The sequence below is a fragment of the Mustela lutreola genome, chromosome 17, assembly GCF_030435805.1.
Source record: "Mustela lutreola isolate mMusLut2 chromosome 17, mMusLut2.pri, whole genome shotgun sequence".
In the NCBI taxonomy this organism is placed as follows: Eukaryota; Metazoa; Chordata; class Mammalia; order Carnivora; family Mustelidae; genus Mustela; species Mustela lutreola.
In genome coordinates, this window is record NC_081306.1 from 20,053,781 (window position 1) to 20,075,112 (window position 21,332).

The 21,332-nt window shown below is 58.0% G+C and overlaps 2 protein-coding genes across 2 annotated transcripts in view; one reads left to right on the plus strand and one right to left on the minus strand.

Moving 5' to 3' along the window:
* Window positions 1-3,038: 3,038 nt before the first annotated feature.
* UBALD1 (UBA like domain containing 1) lies at window positions 3,039-8,365 on the plus strand. Its single transcript, XM_059154715.1, has 3 exons — window positions 3,039-3,296; window positions 6,886-6,945; window positions 7,267-8,365. The coding sequence occupies exons 1-3, from the start codon at window positions 3,177-3,179 to the stop codon at window positions 7,618-7,620; spliced, it is 534 nt and encodes a 177-aa protein (XP_059010698.1). The 5' UTR covers window positions 3,039-3,176; the 3' UTR covers window positions 7,621-8,365.
* Window positions 8,366-12,685: 4,320 nt separating this feature from the next.
* Window positions 12,686-21,332, minus strand: part of C17H16orf96 (chromosome 17 C16orf96 homolog) — a 34,283-nt gene continuing 25,636 nt past the window's right edge. The window contains exons 12-17 of the mRNA XM_059154714.1: window positions 20,410-20,502; window positions 19,342-19,519; window positions 19,111-19,213; window positions 15,358-15,438; window positions 14,426-14,639; window positions 12,686-13,015 (exon numbers count right to left, since the gene is read on the minus strand). Coding sequence (XP_059010697.1) covers window positions 13,000-13,015; window positions 14,426-14,639; window positions 15,358-15,438; window positions 19,111-19,213; window positions 19,342-19,519; window positions 20,410-20,502 — 685 coding nt within the window. The 3' untranslated portion in view covers window positions 12,686-12,999. The remainder of the gene's footprint in view (window positions 13,016-14,425; window positions 14,640-15,357; window positions 15,439-19,110; window positions 19,214-19,341; window positions 19,520-20,409; window positions 20,503-21,332) is intronic.

Here is a 21,332-nt window from a genome sequence, read left to right on the forward strand (position 1 = left end):
GAAAGGAGGAGGCCAGAGCATGCTGGGGAGACTTTGGCAGGGCCCCCAACTTCCTAGAACTTCAGGTGAGATGTGGGCACTACTAGAAATAACTTTTTGTCCCCCTGTCCGTATCTACTGGTCCCAGCTGTTGGGCCTCATCTGAGCATGCTAAGAAATCCAAAGTCCACTCTCTAGTCAGGCTGATCCTGGATAAAAACAAGATTGTTTTTCCCTTTCCTGCTGCCTCTGGGAAAACAAGCAGGCTAGGGGTGCCAAGGGGGCCAGAGGAGTAACCTTTGCTCCTACCAGCCTCACCTGCCCCACCCCAGTCAGCCTACTGGCTTAGAAGTGCTCCACCTGAGCTGAACAAGCCAGGACAGGTAACTGAGTGTTGCTGGCTAAGGTTAGGGGGAAGGGGGAAGGTACTTGCTGTTTCCCTGAGCCAGAAAATCCCCTAGTAGGCCCTGCCAGGGCAGTGCCCCCTCTCACTGGCCAGAAATACACCCTCATAGTCTACTGGGTACCTGGTCTCCAATGACTGGCAAGAGCATAAGGGGGTGTGGATTCCAGCCTGTTTCTTCATTAGTCAAATGGGGCTTGGGCTCCCTAGAGTGGTCTGGATGCAAGCAAAGAGGTGTGTACTAAAAATGGTAGGTACACTGGGCGCCTGGGTGGCTCAGTGGGTTAAGCCGCTGCCTTCGGCTCAGGTCATGATCTCAGGGTCCTGGGATCGAGTCCCGCATCGGGCTCTCTGCTCAGCGGGGAGCCTGCTTCCTCCTCTCTCTCTCTCTGCCTGCCTCTCTGCCTACTTGTGATCTCTCTCTGTCAAATAAATAAATAAAATCTTAAAAAAAAAAAAAATGGTAGGTACACTGAGTGCCAGGCCCCTGCTAAGCACTGCACAGGAATTAATCCCCTCGGTAGTCCTGGGATTGCTCCACACTCCTAGCTTAGGTTCTACAAATGAAAACAAAGCTCAGGGCTGCAGTAGCTTATCCAACATCAGTCAGTAAGCAGCAGAGTTGACTCATACCCAGGTCTGGCTCCAGAACCCGCTTCCCTTCCAGCATGCCCTGATGCTGTCCCTGCAGGGACAGCAATAACCACTTTCAGAGCCACCTTCCTCGTGCTGGGCGCTTTATCCACATTAATTCAAGTTCATGATGCTTTGTTAAGGAGCGGGTCCATGCTTAACAAGACCAGAAATCTGGCATTATCGGGGTTTGCAAAAAATGGTGGAGCCTGAGTGATCCTGTGTGGCAGAAGAGACATGCCCCAGCCCCCACAATCCTGGGATCCTTCAGGCCCTGTCAGCCAGTCTCCCATTATCCTCCCACTCACCAAAGTCAGAAACTCTGGAAGGGTTAAAGGACCCAGGTGGGGCTTCTCCCCACCCCTCCAGTGTGGCATAGTTCCCTCCATCCAGTGTATTTCCCCTAGTGAGGGGCGCTGAAGGTGGGCGGGGGCACTCCACTAGAAACAGACACATCCAAAACATCTCCTGACCTGGACTGGGCCCCTCTGCCACCATTAGGACCTCACACTAAGTCTAAAGCCAACAACAGATGAAATATAGGAAAACCTCCCAATGACCTTTAGCCCAAGCCCCTAGGGCCTGCGTCACTTTCTAAAGAGCATTTTCCATACTTCTACATTTCCCCAAGTCTACATCTGTCCTAGGGATTTTTTTTTTTAAGATTTTATTTATTTATTTGACAGACAGAGAGATCACAAATAGGCAAAGGCAGGCAGAGAGAGGGGAAAGCAGGCTCCTCGCTGAGCAGAGAGCCCGATGTGGGGCTCGATCCCAGGACCCTGAGATCTTGACCTGAGCCGAAGGCAGAGGCCCAACCCACTGAGCCACCCAGACGCCCCTGCCCTAGGGTTTTTTGACACACGATCCCAAACTGCCCCCCCTCCTTTCCCTCCCCAGACAACGCTTCTCGGATGTGCTCTCCGCAGTAACCCGGGCCGGGTCAGGGCAGGGCAAGAGAAAGGGCCGAAAGAACGGTTGCCCAACGGATGAAACTGAGCCCAGGGAGCGCGAGGAACCCGGCCAAGGTCACTCAGAGCCGGGATGACCGAGCCAGACCTCTCCCCGCCTCCCCGGCCGGGATCACGTTCCGAGCCCGTCCTGGCCCCGCACGCCCAATCCGCGACGTCACCCGGAAGCCGCGCGTGCGGAGCTGTAAACACAACCCGCAACTCCCCCTTTCCAGTGTTCCCCAGTCCCGCCCCCGCCCGCCACGTGACGCGCCCCCGCCGTCCCCGATCCAGCGCCCGCCCCCGCTGCAGCCCCATTGGGCGGCCAGCTTTGTTTACCTTATATGGCCAGGTCCTTACACTCTGCGGCCACCCATTGGCCATGGCGTGGCCTCACTCACTTGACGTCATTCGGGACAGAACGATGCAAATAAACCGGGGCATTCTGGGAATAGGAGTTCGGGGCCGCCCCGGAACTGGCTCCGCCAGGTCCTGGCGCCCGCATCTCGAAGCCGAGATTTCCGGCAGAACGCACGAGATTTTGCGTGGGAATGTGGGAGCCTCGCGGGGAGGGCACCCCGAGGCACCAGAGCCTGCCCGCCTTGCCGGCTTGTTCGGGCGCAATCCCATCCCAAACGTTCCTCGGGTCTACTGTGTGCCTGGCCGAGCGCCAGGCTGGGAAGGGACCCACATCACGAGTGGGCGATGTGAGCTTGTGCTCGGGGCGCTGGAGAGACCGGAAGGCTTCCTGGAGGCGGTGGCTTTCTGCAGAGCCCTAGAAGGCACATTCATTCATTCAGTGAAGGGAGTATTTATTGGCGCCTACTGTGTGCCAAGCCTTCGGGGCTGTACGTCCTAGTGCCTACGATTTGTGCCAAAATGTCTAGGGGCCCCCTTTCCAAGCGTGCGCCCATTCAACAGAGGGATGCCAGGCACACCCGGCCGAGAAGCCAGAGGGCCCGCGGATGCGCCCGCCCGCTTCCGCACACAGCAGGGGCAGCGTCCGGACACACCTCCCTGCGCCCCCCGGCCGGCCGCGGCGCGGGACTACATCTCCCAGCATGCCCCCGCGGCCCCGAGCCAGGGGAGGCTCGGTGAGTCAGAGCCGCACAGTAAATATTTGTATTAGCCGGAGCCGGCTCGCTAATGGTGGACGCGTGAGGCGGAGGAGCGCGGCGGCGGGAGGCAGCGGGCAGCGCGGCAGCGGCGCCATGTCCGTGAACATGGACGAGCTCAAGCATCAGGTCATGATCAACCAGTTCGTGCTGACGGCGGGCTGCGCGGCCGACCAGGCGAAGCAGCTGCTGCAGGCGGCCCACTGGCAGTTCGAGGTGCGCGGCCGGGGCCGGGGCCGGGGCCGGGGCCGGGGTCTGGGTCTGGGTCTGGGTCTGGGTCTGGGGCCGGGGCCGGGGCCGGGGCCGGGGCCGGGTCAGTCCCGCCAACCGCGCGTGTGCGGGCCGGTGTGGACACGTGCCGATGCGCGCTCCGCCTGGGCCGGGCCGGGGCCGCGCACTCGGCTCGGTGTCCCGGTGGCCGCGCGCCCCGGCGACCGGGCCCTAGCGCGCACACGCGTCTTGCGGGTCCGGCCGAACGGCACGGCCGCGTCTACGCGGCCCCCGGAAATGCTGCCTGCGCGGGGTGGGCGAGAGAGGCGGCCCGCCCCCGCCGGCGCCCTGAATCCCCGCCCCCCCGCGTCCCCAGGCGGTCGGGATACGGGGACCCCCCTCTTTTGTTCGGGTAACGGCCAGGGCGGGGCGGCGCCGCGGCCCGGACGGACAGTCGGTAGGAGGCCGGAAAGAGGACGCCCCGGGCGGGGATCGCGCGCCGCCCCCACTTCGGGAGTCGCGCTGGGTGGGACAGGCAGTCCCGGGGCCAGCCGGCAGAGCCGCCCCGCGCGAGTGGGTCTGAGGGTCTGCATGCCCGGTGGGCAGTTCGGCGGCGCCTGTGTTCACGTACATGTGCATTTGTATTTACGCACGCGCCACGCTACGTGCGGGCATGTTGGCGTGTGTGTAAACACGCAGTCCACCCGGCGCGCGGGTGCGGGCTCTGTGTGTTCCGTGTACACACACGTCGCCGTCTTTGCAGAGGATGCCCACGCGTGTACGCACACGAGTGTACCGGTACTGTGTTGGAGCCCCACACTACAGCTACGGGTGTGCATCCGTGCACCCCGCCCCAGAGGCGTGCCCGGGTGACCGCCTCCATGCTGGCAAGGGACTACCTGCACAGTGCGCGGCGTGGTTTACATGGCTCAGTAGCTTTCAGTCAGCTGGGCAGGAGGTGGGGCTGCCCCAGTCAGGACCCCACCCACCAGGCCTCCCTGACCCATAGGGCGCTAGTGCCCGCAGCTTGTGCTGCCAAGAGGCCACCTGGCTTTGCCTAACTCAACTGCCACAGAAATAACCCAGAGTGGTATCTAGGAAAGAGGCCAGAGTCCTGGAGCTCCTCCCCTCACAGGTGTAAGGTCACAGCCCAGCCGGTGTCTGTGTCTAGCCAGGGCCTGGGAGCCTCATTTCCTGGTGGGGAGCCATCCCAGGAAAGGTGTTTGGGTCTGCTGAGGGGACAGTGAGCTAGGGGATTCCAGGGCTCAGTTTTCTGAGAGTGGGGTGGGGATCAGAATTGCAGCCCAAAGGTTTAGACAGCCTGGGGAAGCAGTGTCCTGTCCAGCCCTGGGGGCACTTTGCTCACCCACATCCACCAGAGCTCTCAGGAGGGACCGCTGCCCCTTTGTGGTCCTCACAGCACAAAATGGGAGGCTTCTTGCTCTGGGCAAGTCCCTTCCATCCTCTGGCCTCAGTTTTCTCTACACCTCCAGTGTGGGAATTGACCTCTAAGAAGTGAAAGGCCACTCCCTCCACCACCACCCCCCAGGGCCTGAGCCCCACCCCGCAGGAAGCTCCCTAATCAGCCTGTTTGTCTCAAGAGCTAGATGTGGCAAAACTTGTAAAACCACATTCAGGGCAGTTTGCATGAGTCCCACATCTGCATACACTCCCTCCCTGCCTGGGGCTGGGCAGGCAGGTGTCTTGGTGGGAAGCCCGTTGCGGGTCTGGACTCTGAGCCCAGCAAAGAGCCTAGCACCTGCTGGGCTGTCTCAGCACGGGTTGGTGGCCATCGAGGGAATTAAAAACGGAGCTTTGAGGATTGAAATGTCTGGGGAAAACTCTGTCCCTAAGAGGGGCAGGAGCTGTCTACAGACTCGTAGCTCTGGTGGCTCCCTGAGTCTTCATTTCACATCTGTAAAATGGAGGATAGGGGATACTAGGGAGATTCATGTAAGGTGAAAATGAGGTATGAACCCCCAAATCTTAAGTCCTTGCATGAAAGTGAGGGCTACTCCTCCCCCTTAGTAACCTCTCCCTAACAGGCTCACAGGCTGAGGGTTGACCCAGGCTAAGGTGGTCTTTTGGGTCTTAGCTCTGTGATTCAGGTGTTAATGAGGACAGGTGGCTGCGGGTTGGGGGGGGGGCGGGAACCAGAGTGTTTTAAGTGGTGGTGCTTCCTGGCAGCAGCAGGTTCTCCCTGGAATCCCGCCTCAGGGGGCCTTTGGGTCTGCTGCTGGGAATGAATGGTTTGGGTGTGTCCTGGGGCTCCCAGGTAGGAAGGATTCCGGACAAGGTACTTAACCCTAGCCTGTTCCCACACCCTGTTTGGAGAAAATGGGGTAGGGCATCTCCAGCAGGAAATTCCCAGAAAAATTCATCTGAATGTAAAAAAACAAACAAACAAACATACCCCAGGGCAAGCCCTGGAAGTCAGCTTGGTCTGGCTGTGCTGGGGGGGGGGGGGCGGGGGGGGGCACGCGGTGGGCAAGGGATTGGTTCTGGCTGTGTTTAGGAGGCAGGGAGCCTAAAGGGGTGGCGATGGAGGGCAGCTGGGACTGGGGCTGGGACTTGGCTGGGCCACGCAGACCCTTCACACACTCCCTCACCCAGCACTTACGCAAGAGCAGCTGGCTGCCTCATTTTCCTCAGTGGGCTCCTGGAGCCCCCTCTCACCAGTCCCCCAGGGCCTCCAGAAGAGCTTGTCTGGCACAGGCCTGCACACTGTCTCCTTTCCCGCTCCCCTTCTCACCAGCCTGGGTGCAGACCTCCCCGTGTCACCCTCCTGCTTTGCAAAACCCAGACCATCCTCCATAATTCTGGCTCTCCCAGCTGGAACGTGGATCTTAGGTTATTGCGGGGTGGGGGGGGGCAATCTGGAAACCACCTCATCCAATTTCCTTGTGCAGATGGAGAAACTGAGGCCCAGATCGTGGCAATCTCCCGTGGCCAGCCAAGGAGAAGGGGAATCAGGTCATGGACTTAACATCCAGGAGGCTGTGCCGTCCCCTGGCTCAGTGAGGAGGAAATTGAGGGGCTCCTGGGTGGCTCAGTTGTTAATCGTCTGCCTTCAGCTCAGGTCATGATCCCAGGGTCCTGGGATGGAGCCTGGCATCAGGCTCCCTGCTCCACCGGAGGCCTGCTTCTCCCTCTCCCACTCCCCCTGCTTGTGTTCCCTCTCTCGCTGTGCCTCCATCAAATAAATAAAATTTTTAAAATAAACAATTAATGAGGAAAATAAGACCCAGATTAAGGAGTTGCCACCCATGGAGTTGGTGAGAGTCAGGCTGGAATTTTAGTCAAAGGCCATTCTCCATGAGACCTGGAAAGGGTGCTGCCTGCTCCCCTCCCAAGGTCACAGTGACCACATTAGGTGTGTGCCAGCCAGAGGCAGCCTTGTGTCTTTACTCCCTCCAGACCTGCCCAGGAGTCTACCACGCCTCCTTGGGGAGGGTGGCAGGTGTTGAGTGGTGACAGGCACACTCCTTCCACTCCCTTCTCTCCTGCTCGATAGACAGGCCCAGGGGCACACCAAGCCCAGAGATTCTGGGAGCAAGGGCCTGAGGGTAATGAAATCTGGGCCTTCTTTCCACAGACGGCCCTCAGCGCCTTTTTCCAGGAGACCAACATCCCCTACAGCCACCACCACCAGATGGTAAGTGTCCCTGCAGCCCCAGGGGTGGTGATAGGGGGTGTTCCCGGGTCGGGACAGGGAGGCCTCACCCCCCTGAGGAAGCCACAGTGGCTCTCTGCTGTGGGGGGGCTCCCTGGCAACTGCTGGTGGGTGTGCTGAGCCAGCCTGTCTCAGCTGCACCTTCACCCCGAGCTAGTGTCTGGAGCCAGAAGGCAGCCTGGGGAGAGGCCCAGAAGCTCACAGCCGTGGCAGAGTGTGGGTCTCCTCCTACGAGGCAGCGAGAGGCCAGGCGGCCTCCCTGGAAGGGGTTCTCACCCTAGCCTCTCTGTTTTCCCCCCACAGATGTGCACTCCTGCCAACACCCCCGCCACGCCCCCCAACTTCCCCGATGCCCTCACCATGTTCTCCCGTCTCAAGGCTTCCGAGAGCTTTCATGGGGGTGGCAGTGGCAGCCCGATGGCCGCCACGGCCACGTCCCCCCCGCCGCACTGCCCCCACGCCGCCACCGGCAGTTTCGCGGCACCGAGCTGGCCGACTGCGGCCTCGCCCCCAGGGGGGCCACAGCACCACCAGCTGCAGCAGCCGCCCCTGTGGACTCCGGCACCCCCCTCCCCGGCGTCAGACTGGCCACCCCTGGCCCCCCAACAGGCCGCCTCAGAACCGAGGGCCCACCCTGCCATGGAGGCGGAGAGATAAGGGAGGCCCCTCCCCCCTCCCGGAGGCCAGGACCCTGTGGGGCGGGGGAGAGGATGTCTCCGCGGGCCCCCTTCACCCTGCTCTGTCTGCACCCCTGTTCCCCGGAGCCCTGGAGGGGAGAGACTGGACCCTGGTGCCAGCACACGGGCTGCCTGCGTACAAACATGGGAGTGCAGGCACGGGGCCCCCACCTTGCATGGATGTGGTTCAGAGTCGTCTTGGTGCTGGTGGACAGAACTTCAGAGAACAAGCAGCCTTCCCCAGAGGACTTGCTCACCCTGCCCCACCCCAGGGGACTGCAAAGAATCGCCACAGCAGCGGAGACTTGGCTGGCTCCTGCCTGGGAGCTCCTCAGGGGCCAGCAGGCCTAGATCCCCACCCTCGGGAATGCAGAGGCTTCTCCGCATGTGTGTGTGTAGCTGTGTCTGTATTTATATGTATGTCGCTCTACAAGAAGCAACCTAGTTTATGGGGCAGCTGGACTTTGCATGTTAGAGTGAGCCCCCAAGCCCCTTGTCTGCCACCTGTCTCCCCAGGGCCCTGCCCCTCTCTCCCACCCCCTGCTCAGCCAGCCTTGCTGTTCCCTGCAGAAAAAAGAATTGTGGGAAACTTCAGGACTCTTCCCACCCATTCCCCAGCGCCTGCCTGCTGGGGCTGCCTGCATGCCTCCCCCAGAGCCCAGGGGTACCTCACACCCTTTCCCTTCCTCCTTTTAACAAAACAGAAGAAAGAGTTCAAACCACCACCAGGCTCTGTGGTCTTGCCACCCATCTGCACCCGTCTGCTGCTGTCTCAGTCACAACATGGCACTGGAACCTTCTCGCCCATCCAAGGCTCTTCCCATGAAGTTATTTCTGGCCTGTGTTCCCAGAAACCCTGCCTCCTGTCCATCCTTTCCTCCTGTCTGACTGAACTGGTCCTGAACTCCAGGGCTAACAGCTGCCTTCCGGTGTGCTTGGGTTTCACATAGGACCTTTCCTTGTGTGTTAGGGTCCCAGGGCTGGCTGCAGGCTGGACTCTGCAAGCCCAGCCTCCAGCAAACATGCCGGGTAGAGCAAGGCCCTCCACCTGGGAAGGTGTGCATAGCCGGCTTCTGTGCAGAGCCAGTGGAGGCTTGGGCAGGGACAGGATGAGCCCAGGGCAGAGTCCAGTCTGCAGCTGAAACCTTTGGTCGCTAAGGAGACTGGCAGCCTAGGAGCGATAGACGGATCCCAGGCTTCTCCCAAGCTGGACTGGGGCAGACACCTGCTCTCATCCCAAGGGAGAAGCCTTGGTGCTCCGCTCTGTGCAGCACCTCCCCTGCCTGGCTGCCCTTGGTGGGGAAGGGGCTTCCTGGGGCGGCCTCAGCCTTGCACACCTTGTAAGGGGCTGGGCGTTGGAGAGAGGCCAAGGTCTTTGCCCAGCCTTCAGTATAGGCACACCTCACTCTAACTTAGGATACCCCGCCTTGCACTGGGTCTTCTGCGGCTGATAATGTGGGTTGGCAAGTTTCTTCTGTTTCAGAAGGTCTGCCGGACTGCCATCTCTGCACTCCCCTCGGGCAGTCCTGCCTCCTGAGGACGGTGCTCCTGGGTCAGGTGTTCCCAGAGCTACTGCCTGGCCTCCCCAGCCTGTCTGCCCTGCTGGACCCTGGACAGGCTCAGGGGTCGACTCCTCTGGCTGTTACCGAAGAAGACTAACTGCTGGGCCCCCGCTCCAGCTGTTGCTTCTGTCCTGGAATCGTGTCCTTACCCTGAAAACCCTTCCAGCAGCCTCCCAGGCCTTCCTGGCAGAGGAGGTCTAGAGGGGAGCACAGCTCTGTGAGGGCGATTCTTGTGCAGAGAGGAGGGACGGAGGGGCAGGACACAGGGAGGGGAAGGGTGTCTTGGGCCTCCTGAATCTTCACCACAGCCTTGTGATGGGAGAAATGCTCAGATAACTGCCAAACGGCCCCCCCGGAGTGTCAGGAGATCGCAGAAGCAAGTACGTTCCCATGGACGCTCTGCTATGTAGGGGGTGCATCTGCCCAGGTTGTCCCAGTGAGCAGGCGGCTGGGGTGCTGTGTGTGTCAGATGTGGGAGACTGCGCACCCTCAAGAATTTGCATTCCTGGAGGCGAGGCTCAGCCCTGGGCAGGCCAGTGGGGAGCCTGTAAACAACTCACAGTCCGGTTACTCAGCTGTGGCAGTCCTGGGTTTCCAGCATGGGCACTGTGGACATTTGGAGCTGGGTTAGTCTGCCATGGGACGTCCTGTGCTCTGTGGATACTGGCCAGCATCCTGGCCCCCACCACTAGATGCCCATAGCACCCCCCAGTTGTAACAGAAGTATCTGCAGACACGGCAAAATGTCCCCTGAACCCAGGGTTCCCATAGTTGGCTACAGAGCAGAGCCACCAGGGAGGTCTGTTAAAAAGACCACAGACTTCCAGGTCTCACGGCATCACAGTCCTTGGGGAGAAGCCCTCACAGTATTATTTGCAACGTCCACAGGATATTGGTTGATCAACTTCAGAATAAAAACCACTTAATCATATACCTTGAAAGGGTGAACTTTAGAGAATGTCAACTGTATGTCAAAGCTGAACTCACAGCTCCCAGGTGATTGTGAGGCAGGAGCAGGACATGCGCCTCCCAGCGGCCAGGAGCCACCAGACTCATGACCCCAAACTTGGAGAGCATAAGAGTCCCCTGGGTGCTTGAGGCAACTGCTCTGGAAGAGGGCCCAGGAATCTGATTTTTCGTCATTGCCCCAACCAAAGTGGGAACCCAAGCCAGAGCCAGGGCTGGGGCCTCTCCGAACTTAGCAGCACATGCAGAGGCCCTGGTCTGAGCATCTCACGGTCAAGGGAAAGGCTGCAAAAGCAGGCCAGACAGACTCGAGGGGGAGCCAGAGCTGGGAGCCTTCCTCAACTTCCCGAAGGGTGAAAGCTCAGAAGCGAAGCTGGAGTTAGTAACGGTCTCTTACATGTTCAAGTCTAAACTGGCTGGAAGGCAGGGGGGCTGGTGCAGGAACAGAAGGAACAGAACATCCTCAGCTGGCCTTCGTCTCCACGCCTCCTGGGATCTGTCCCAGCGGCACACACGGGAAACCGGCCTTGTTACCTCAAAGCCCAGCCTCTTCTGGGCATGGTCACCCCTTACCTGCCTGCCAGACTTGAGCGCAAATGACCATTTCCAAAGTTCTGCTCTAAACGCCATTTGCATCTACGACCTTGCTAGGATCCTAGGAGCTCTGTCTTATTTCTGAAGGGCAGACGTTGCAGCGTGTGGGGTGAAGGTCCGGCTTCCCCAGGTGACAGGCAGTGGGTGTGTCTTTCTGGTCCGCGGTTAAAACACCTGGGAATGCTAACTCGGGGGTTTGCAAACTCCTAGTGCCCCGATGTGCTTCTTGGCTGGCGTGACGTGCTGCTTGGCTCGCAGGACGTGCCATGTGTTCTTGAATGGCCTGCCAACATGTTAAAATCAGGAGAGTTTGTGGGAGAAGCCTTCCTTCTGGCTCACCTCAGACGTTTGCAACAGCTGGCCCGGGTTCCTGCAAGGCCGCCACTAGCTAAAGCAGAGCCTCCCAGTGGGACACAGCCAGCCTGGCCCAGTCCACTCCACTGGCTGCCGACGTGTGTGTCCGATTCCTGTATCCAAATCAGTTGCAGTCTGGAGAGGATCTTGTTTTTCACCAGGAAGAGCTTCCCAAGTAAAAGGCTGGCTCCGTGGGGCAGAGGGGGGCACCTGGCAGATGAATGGAGACTAAAACGCTTGCTGTGGGCAGGCGGGGCTCCTCCTCCAGACCACTTTCAAAAGAGAAGGGCTTGTTCTCCAAGATTCTCTCGGATGAAGGGGACACTCCCAGAGCCACTAAGGGGTCCCCAGGGACTGTCCAGGGCTCTCTGAGAACACCCTGTGGCTGGTGGCGGAAAACCATGCTGTCCCCAAGGCCAGCCCCCAAACCCGGCAGTGGGCAGGGCCACCAAGGCTCTGGAAGTCTCTGAGGGGCTTTCATAGCAGGACTCATCTGAGGACAGTCTGCTTACTTCCCAGGGTCAGTGTTGGGGAGGCCGCCTGGGCTGGACAAAAGGAGAGCTTCTGAAGCAAGGCTATTTCCAACTCCTGCGTTTGGAAGTCTCTCCAGCTGCTTAGCTGCGGCTTCTGTTTGGGCAATTGATGTGTTTCAGGTGTGCCTTAAAATGACTCCACTCTTTCAGGGGTGGGGGGTACGGGGTCCTCTCACACCCCATTCCAGGATGACTGAGGCCATGTCACTGGTGCAGCCCGAGGTGCCGGGAGGCTGCTGGCAGAGTTCTCTGCTTTCTGAGGCCGCTTCTCTCCTGGGAAGCAACAGCTGCACATACTGGTTGGGTGGTTTCCTGGGGATCCTGGTGATGCCATGAACCAGGCAGACTGGGACGGTTGGTCACCTTACCCCCTGTCCAGCCCAGCACTGCCGCTGCGTCGCAGGCCAGGAGCCATGTCCCCTGGCAGAGGAGGAGGCTGGACCCAGGGCCTTCTGAAATTCCCACTCTGCGGACCCCTCTGGTTCTGTCTGCTCCCCAAACACCTTTCCCTGCTGGGATCCTGTGGGCTACCCCCCTGAGGCACCTGCCTGGGGGTTGAGGTGGCCCCTCCCTCCAAGCTTCCTGTAGGCCCCACCCTCTGGGGCTGGAATCTGGAGGAGCAAGGATTCTGCCTGCAGCTCCCATGTGGGGCCAGGCCAAACCTGGCTTGTTCCCCGGCAGAAGTGGGGATGGATAGGAGGGTCTGAGAATCGAGCCTGGGTGTGTGTAGGTGCCCGAGGTGGGGACTGCAAGGACAAGCCTGGCATGGGATGCCTTTCCTGAACCGGGTCACACCTCCCTTTCCTGCTGTGGGAGATGATGGAAGTTGGGACCCTCATACCCATGTACGGCACCCAAGGAGGATAACTTCTTGCGGGGGGCTGGAGAGCCGAGGCCGACCTGAGCAAACTGGACAGGTCACACCACCACCCCTGCCCTCAGAACCCCCTATCTTCCCAGAACACAGGGCTAAGTCACCCCGGCATACTTTGCCATCATGGAAAATGTAGCGGAGGCAAGAAGGTTTGCTGTTGATTCTCTCCTGGGACTCCTGGGAACTCACAGTGGTTCTGGCTGGTGGCTCTGGGAGGCTGACCCTGGGGTGGGGGCCTGAGTAGGGACCAGCAGGTCCACGCACCCATGTGGGAAGACAAGGCCACCCTCTAAAGAGAGTGCCAGGCCAGTCACCCTCATCCACAGTGAAAAAAGTGAAAGATTTTATTCTGGGAGAAGTTGCCAAAAATACTCATCTGTGATATGGGGGTGGGTCGGGGGTCCAGAGCAGCACCAGCCAGTGCCTGCTAAGGCATCTTGAACTGGTAAGTCGCCTGGGTCAGGAAAAGCTTGGCCTCATTTAGACACAGTCCTTGGAGAAAGAAAAGAGAAGTCAGGATCTGGGAGTGGTCACAGATGAGGAGCTGGGGAAAGGGCCAGGAGACCATTAGGAAGGGGGTAGACATGCCGTGTTCCCAGACTCTGATGGCCGCCAGGCCAGGGGATCCTCCCCCATGCCAGCCCCCAACTTCCTTACCCATCTGGCAGTCCCAGGGGCCTCTAGTGAATGTTGGGGTTGGGGGAGCCATGTCCCAAAACCATGCAGAGCAAAATTTTTTAGACTATGTGTAATGTGGTAGACATGTCAGAAGTACAAGAAGCACAGAGGACACAACTAGACAGAGCCAGGAATGGAAAGGAAGAGGGAGAAGAGGGAACCTTCTCCTTGACAGGGAGAAGAAGGGAGGAACCAGCTGCCTAAGGGGAAGCAATCAAGGCAGGCGTGCACGGTGGCAGCTGCCCGCTAAATGTCCAGATCAGGACATTACGACCTCTTTGTTCCACCAAGTGCATGGGCAGTTAGCACAGGAACCAGGAGGACATCAAATAGGGGTGCAGGATTCCAGCCCTCGGTGGGAGAGAGCAGTCCCAGAATGTTCCAGGGCCGTTGCTCATGGGTTGGCCAAAGAAGTAAATATAAACAACCAGGTTTTAAAAATATCCAATTCATAACCATAATTATTGGTGGGAATAATCAACATGAAGTAAAAAAAAAAAAAAAGGATGCACACAGTAAAAATTGTTTCCCGTGAGAAAACTGGTCTTGTTAGAAATAACGGCCCCCAAAGAAAATGTCCGTGGGGAGTGTCTGGGTGGCCCCTGGGTGGCTCAGCGGGTTAAGCCTCTGCCTTCCGCTCAGGTCATGATCTCAGGGTCCTGGGATTGAGACCTGCATCGGGCTCTCTTCCAGGCAGGGAGTCTGCTTCCCCCTCTCATGCTGCCTCTCTGCCTACTTGTGATCTCTCTCTGTCAAATAAATAAAATCTTTTTAAAAAGATGAAAGAAAGAAAGAAAGAAAGGAAAACAAAGAAAGAAAGAAAGAAAGAAAGAAAATCTTAAAAAAAAGAAAAAAGTTGTAAAGAAAGAAAACGCCCGTGGGCAGTAGTAATTGGAACTGATTATGATAGAGTCATTTCAGCAAAATAAAAAGGACAGTGTTTTTAAAAACCAGTTAGCTGTTGTATTGAAATGTGGTCAAGGAATTATATTGGCTGAGTGGAAAATTCAATCTGGAAAGCTATGTACTCCGGAAGGGTAGGATAAGGGCCATGTATTTACATGCATAGAGTTAAAATAGCCACTGGGTCAAAATGAGTCCCTTATGGAGGCCCCTCCCCCAGGTGCAGGCATGCGCCTCCACCCCCCACCCCCCAACCCAGGCCAGACTCTCTGGGGGTAGGGGGAAAGGAGGGGAGGTAGGGGTATAGGACACCAAGCTCACGGATTGGTGGGCTCCTCAGAGGCCTGCATACTGGCTCGGGACTCGAGACGCAGAGGTCTTGGGTGCCGGGTGGGCCCTGGGGCCTGCTGGGCGTCCCTTGGGGGTGGCGTCAGTGGCGGGAGCAGTGGCAGGGGCGGCAGTGATGGAGGCCGAGCTGGCATCGCAGGCGAAGGCCTGGAGGCAGCCGAGCGCACCCTGGCGTGGGGGTGCTGGGCTGGGAGAGGCAGGAAAGTGGGTGATGTGTCCCAGGAACATGCTCCAGGAGGCTGGCCTGTGGGGTCCTACTTACTAAGGAGCTGAGAAGCTACCATACTAGAAGTGGTTTCCCACGGCTCACCCAGTCCCAGGCACCCTAAACTTCCCCCGGGGGTGACCCCAAATAAATGACGCCAGAAACGGACGCTGAACCGGACATGGATCTGGAGTCCAGGATTGGGGAGGGGGTGCTGTGCCCCAACTCCACACCGTCCGCCCGCAGAGCGGGGCTGAGGATTGCAAGGGGCTGACAAGGGAGAAATTGCTTGGGTGAGCGCACCCGCCGCATGCACCTGGGATCTCCCTGGTGCATGGCGAGAGGAATCCAAGGGGTACCCCCAGCCTGGCTTATGGGGCCCCAGGCAGAAAGGCCCCGGAGAACGAATAGGCTCCCTATCCCACCCCTGCAGCTAGTTAGACACCTGTGGGCAGACCCTGGGCCTGGGCCTCTGGGATTGGCACCGGGGCCAGGAAACCCCGCTGAAGGGCAAACTAGGGACCCAGGATGGCTGGAGGCCATGGCCAGGAAGCCGGGTGCTGGGTGGGGGTCACTCAAGGGGCCTACTCAGGCCCTGACACATGCGATGGGGCAGCAGAGCCCCAGGCTGGGACTGGGGAGCACCGGAGACCTGCCACAACCCCAGCTGGGCCAGGGAGTTAGAAGGGCAGATACTCACGGGGGTAGATTGGACCATAAAAGGTACTCGGGCGTTCACGATCATACAGGTTGCGAGTTGGGGGGTGTGGAACCTTCACAGCTTCGTGGAAAAGAAAGAGGAAGAGACAGTGCGGTGAGGGCTCAGCTCTCGCAGAGTTCGGCCCCCCTCCCGGAGGCCCCGCCCCTCCTGCAAAGGCCCTCCCACGGTTCCCCAGACCGGCCCCGCCTCCTCCAAACACGCACCTGCCAGCTCTGCCCCTGGGGAAGCCTCCCCCTCCCACCTTCCTGAGTCTAGAGTTTCTCAAGGCATAGATACTCCCGCTGGGGCCAGACCGCTACTGTGTCCCCGCCCCGACCTTCCCGTCCCTCATCGGGGGTGTATGAATTTTTTTCTTTGAAGTAAAATTCATATTCCATAAAATTAACCATTTATTTATTGATTTTTAAAAAAGATTTTATTTATTTATTTGACAGATCACAAGTAGGCAGAGAGGCAGGCAGAGAGAGAGAAGGAAGCAGGCTCCCTGCTGAGCAGAGAGCCCAATGCGGGGCTTGATCCCAGGATCCAGAGATCGTGACCTGAGCTGAAGGCAGAGGCTTTAACCCACTGAGCCACCCAGGTGCCCCTATTTATTGATTTTTAAGATTTATTGATTTGACAGATGGAGAGAGCAAGAGCAGGGCGAGCAGCAGAGGGAAAGGGAGAAGCAGGCTCTTATCTGAGCAAAGAGCCTGATGCAGGGCTCAATCCCAAAGCCCCAGGATTATGATCCCAGCTGAAGGCAGACTGAACCACCCAGGTGGCCCACCACTTATTAAAAAAAAATTTTTTTTGAGTAATCTCTATGCCCAACATGGAGTTCGAACTCACAACCCCGGAGATCAAGTCACATGCTCCACCAACTGAACCAGTCAGGAACCCCACAAAATTCACCATTTAAAGCAAACAATTCAGTGACATTAATTTCATTCACAGTGGTGGGCACACACCACCTCTACCTAATTCCAGAACATTTCGTGCCCCCCAAGAAAAACCCTGTGCCCAAGAAGCACTCCTTCCCTGTCTCCCCCTGCCCCTAGCCCCTAGTGGTGAGGAACATGCTCTTTGTCTCTGTAAATCAGGCTTGTTTTGGACCCTTCACAGACCCGGGGTCGTACAACATCTGGCCTCTTGGGTCTGGCTCCGAACTTCATGCTTGAACCCAAGGCATCACCTTTCTCCGTGTCCAGCCAAGAATCCACAACTGGTCTCCCAGACCAACGTGTGCACAAGAAGAGGGGAGTCCACGGGGGCGGGGGGAGGCTGTAAGAGTGAAGACCCAGGGGAGGGCCCAGGCCTGGCCCCTCAGGACGAGTTACGGGGGCACCAAGCTCCTTCCAGTAAAGGACATGGGATGGTTCCTTCTGCCCAGAGACCATATCCTTCCCGGGGTGTCCTGACAATTCCCTCTTTGAATGTCCTTTCTTAAATAAATATTTATTTATATCTCATGGTCCCTCGTGGAGTAAAAACCCTAAGGGGGCGGCAACTTCATTTTGTCCACGTCGGGTGTCCCCAGTGCTATCCACAGGACACGCAGCACCAGTAAGGGCTGTAAGGGAGTGACCAGCCGACAGACCAGGGCCCTGAGGCAGTGGGGCCAGCAATGTGAAGTCTCCCTTCTAAGGAAGAACTCACCGTCAGCTGCATGAGCGAAGGTAGCCAGTAGCCTCCCCGTGCTGGTGCCTCAGGGCTGTTGGTGGCTCACAGCCTGGCCAGGGCTGGGAAGTGTTGGCTCAGAAGCCTCCTGACCAGGCTGGCCTGGACTGTACCAGGTCTGCTTACTGAGGGTCTCCACTGGCTCCCCTCCAATTCTTCCCTGCTCTCTGTTACCCCCCGCCCACCCGCCAGCACAAACCTCTTGCATTCCTAACTCTGTCTCACCCGTTTCTTGAGGCTGAACGAAGATCTAGTTCCAGTGTACTTCGTGGGTTCTGGGTAAGATCAAATGCCCAGTGGAGGGGTACCCCGAGGCCCTCGCTCTGATCACCAGGTGGCACCTGGATCCCTCCACAGGTCTGAGAGTGTCTCACCGCTTCCCTGCCGGGGGAGGGATGTGGGCCCAGGGCAAAGGTTCAAAATCGAGACCCAGTGAGCCCTGGGAGCCTAGTTCTGACCCAACGCTCTCCCTGAGGTCCCACCGATGCCTTGGACTCTAAAGGTCAGAACCTGAACTCACCACCTGACCCTGACACCTGCTCCTCCCAAGCCCTCCTCTGCAGCTTCCCCACCTCCGCAGAAGCCAGAAGCCAAGGAGCTGGGAGCCTCTCAACGGAAGGGGACCCTAAGCTCTGGCAGATGAGAATGGTTCCCCCAGGGCTTCAAGGCAGGCACAAAGCACGGAGAGAGCCCCAGGGGCGGGAGACAGCCAGGCTCACTGACAGACAGACAAACAGGTCTGAGAGGCTGGGGACAGGGGCAGACAGGAGACAAGTCATCGGCTGCCCCCGCCCCTGCCACACACACACACCAGATTGGCCAAGGAGCCCGGACTCAGAGCACAATGCCCCTGAGATGCCCCAGTCCTAACCCTTAGAACCTAGGATCCTGAATCATCCAGATGGCCTGGTGTAATCGCAAGGCTCTTAAGAGGGAGGCCAGAGAGTCAGAGTCAGAGAAGGGGAGGTGAGGACAGAAGTGAGGTCCGAGCGAGGCATCTTGAGCTGGAGGAAGAGGCAAGGAATGCAGGAGGCTACTGGCAGGTGGAAAGGGGGAGGAAACAGAGCCAGCCCACTGCTGGAGCCGACGATTGGGGTTCCCCATAGGAACCAGCTGGAATGAAGGTCTTGATGCTGCAGCAAGCAGAATGACTGATTCCAGATGTCCCCCACTAACCCAACCATCACCTACCTGGGCCAGTAAGACAGTAAGGCCTCCAGGGTCTGTCCACATCTCTTCATCATTCCCAACACCTTCCCAAGCTTCAGCAAAGGCAGACTCACCTTTCTGAGTTCCAACTGTGCCTGGCTTCCCGCCACGACAGGATCTTTGCACCTGCTCTCTTTCCAACTGTCCCCTTGATCCAACTGTCCCCTATTCCATCATCAGAGGCCTCTCCTTGGACTGATGTCCTTCTCACAACTCTCCCATCCCCAGGTCAGCATCCCTCCTTCGTGAGGCCATCTGGCACCCCTGCCTAGGCCAGCATCCTTTGTCTCCAGGGTCCTCCCCTCAGGTCAGCTATTCACTGGTGTTCCAAACAACAGGTCCTCACCTTCAGGTTATTTGCGTGCAGTCTGCTTCTCCCACTTGTGTGGAAACCCTGGGGTGACAGCCCATCTTTCTTTGCTCTATCTTTGCCACCTGACTGGTACAGTGCCTGGCATACAGGAGAACCCCATTTCTGCAACTGGCTGTGTAAGAATGTCCTAGTCTGGGATGTGAGGGCGATCTGGCTGCGACATCTGTCACCCCATTGATCGCCAGGGTTGATTCGGCTGATCTGGCTGGCTAGGCGGGGGTCCCCTTCCTCCCTCACTGCTCCATGTGCATCCCTCCTGAAGCTGCGCGCTCGGTCGAAGAGGACGACCTTCCCCGATAGAGGAGAGGACCGTTCTTCGGTCAAGGGTATACAAGTAGCTGCGCTCCCCTGCTAGAACCTCCAAACAAGCTCTCAAGGATGTCCCAGTCTGGGATGGGGCCAGCTCTGAGCCCTGCCTGCACCCCCCAGACTCCCCAGCAAAGCCAGGACATCTAGGACAGGGCCTCCCAGGAAGTCCTGACTCCTCTCACCTGCCAGCTCCTTCTCAACGCTGGTCAAAGGCCGTGCCCCATCCTGGCTGATCATTCGGCCCTTGTACAGGATGCCGTCCACTCCCAGAATGTCCACCTCGGCCTGTTAGATGGCCCAGACCCCAAGTCAGGGAGTGTCCTCCCCTGCCTCTCTAGTACATGCAGGGGCTCAGCAGACAGAGCACGGCGCCCCCACGGCTCACCCACACCCAGGGTGTTTGCCATACTCACGGTGTCATAGTCCAACACTTCAGGGTCCCCGTAGGGGTAGAGTGTTGACAAGTTATAGGAGTTGAACTTAAGGCTGGCATTGCCAGGGCCATCTCCCCAGTCTTTTGGGGACCCCAGTGAATCCAGATTCCTGTCCTGGTCTCCAAGGTCCTGGAGCTGCTGTAGCCGCCAGTGTTCCCTGAGGTAAGCAGACAGGACAGCAGCCGCTGGGAGAACCCCCTGCCCCAGCAGCATCAGGATGGACCCAAGGGCCTGCCCAGTGGCAAGGTAAGACTGACATTTCTTCTAGCTTGGGTTTGTGGGGGGCACTTTGGGCTGGCGGGTGGATACGGACAGGCGTAGTTGGGACAGAGGGGAAAAACCAAGGCTATGCTCCCCCGGATCCAGCCACCCCTAGGACCCCGGTCTGGCCCAACTAAAGGCTTTTAACCTGTGATCTCAAGGAGGAGCCAGGCATAGGAAGGTGGGGGTGCAGGCCCAGGCCCCCATGGCTCTCCCCTTTATGTGGCTGCAATTGCTGGTCAGCCATCATGCCCCGACCTGGCCAGAAGGACCTCAGGCCAGGGTGCATGAGGCAGCCGCAGAGGTTGGATGTCAGGAGGTCGAGGGTGGGACCGGGACCCAGGGAGCCCCCCAGGTGCTCTGGGAAAATGCAGGTATGGACAACCAGCTCCACTTACTACTTGTGACCTTGAGCGGGGGGGCTGAAGTTCTCTGAAACTTAGGTCCTTCAACTACAAAACCTGTCCAATGCAGAATAAACCTCAGGGGGAAGGCTGAAGGATTCACCAAGGGTGGCTGGGGCAAAGTGCTCAGTGCAGTGAGGCTGGTGGGGTTCGGGGGAGGCCCTTGCTTACTTCCTCCTGCTGGAGGCTGGCACATCCAGCCTACCTCACAGCAGTGGTGAGATTTCAATGAGAATCCTTCCCTCTCCCCGGCTACCTGCTGCTCCAGCCCCCTCCCCAAAGGGCCCCCTTGCAGATGGCCGGCAATGCCCTGGGATCAGAGCTGGCCTCTCTGCAGGGCTGCGGCTCCTGCGGGTCCTGGGCCAGCCCCCAGCCCACTCACCTCATCTGCTGCTGCTGCAGGTACTCATAGGTATTGGCGCTGGCTGGCCGCAGCCTTGAAAGCAGGTGGGCTTTACGAATGGTGATGAGCTGCCTGTTGGAGGACAAGAGTTCCGTGGGAGGCGCAAATGGCCAGCAGACAGCCCCAGGCTCCCTCCTCCTCCAGGAAGTCCACCACCCTTCACCCCATCCTTCTCTCTAGAGATGCCCACGTCCCCGCTGGGCTCAGGGCTCAGAAAAGTCCCAGTAATCTTTGACCATCATAAAGAACCACCTCATTCTGAGTATAAAACTAAAAGCCAGAGCAGACGAATCCTAAAAACAGAACGTGTGCAGACCTGAGTTTGCCAGGGGCTGGGGGAGGGGCTGGGGAGTGGCCGCAGATGGGGCTGGGGTTTCCTTCTGGAAAGCTGGTGAAAATGCTCTGGCCCTAGAAGTGGGGCGGGGTGGGGGTGGGGGTTGCACAATATGGTCAATGTCCCTGGCCTGCCCACTTTAAAATGGTCGATTGTGTTCTGTGTATTTCACATCCACAAAAAAGAAAAAGGAGATATCCTCTCTGAGCAGTGGGAACTGCTGTACACATTGAGCTGAGAGGTGGTTATAAAGGTGTGCACCTGTGTAGAAATCATCAGTTTGCACCGTATTTACATGCTTTACTGTATTATTTAAGCCACAATAAAATGTTAAAGTGATACATATTGTCAGCATTTAAAAAAGGACAGAGAAGCACAAACCCCCAAAGCTCTAGAACCATGTGACAAATATTTTTATATGTGTCCTTTCACTAATTTTCTGTGTTTATGTATTTTTTAAAAGATTTTATTTATTTGACAGACAGAGATCACAAGTAGGCAAAGAGGCAGGCAGAGAGAGGGAGAAGCAGGCTTCTTACTGAGCAGAGAGCCCAATGTGAGGCTTGAT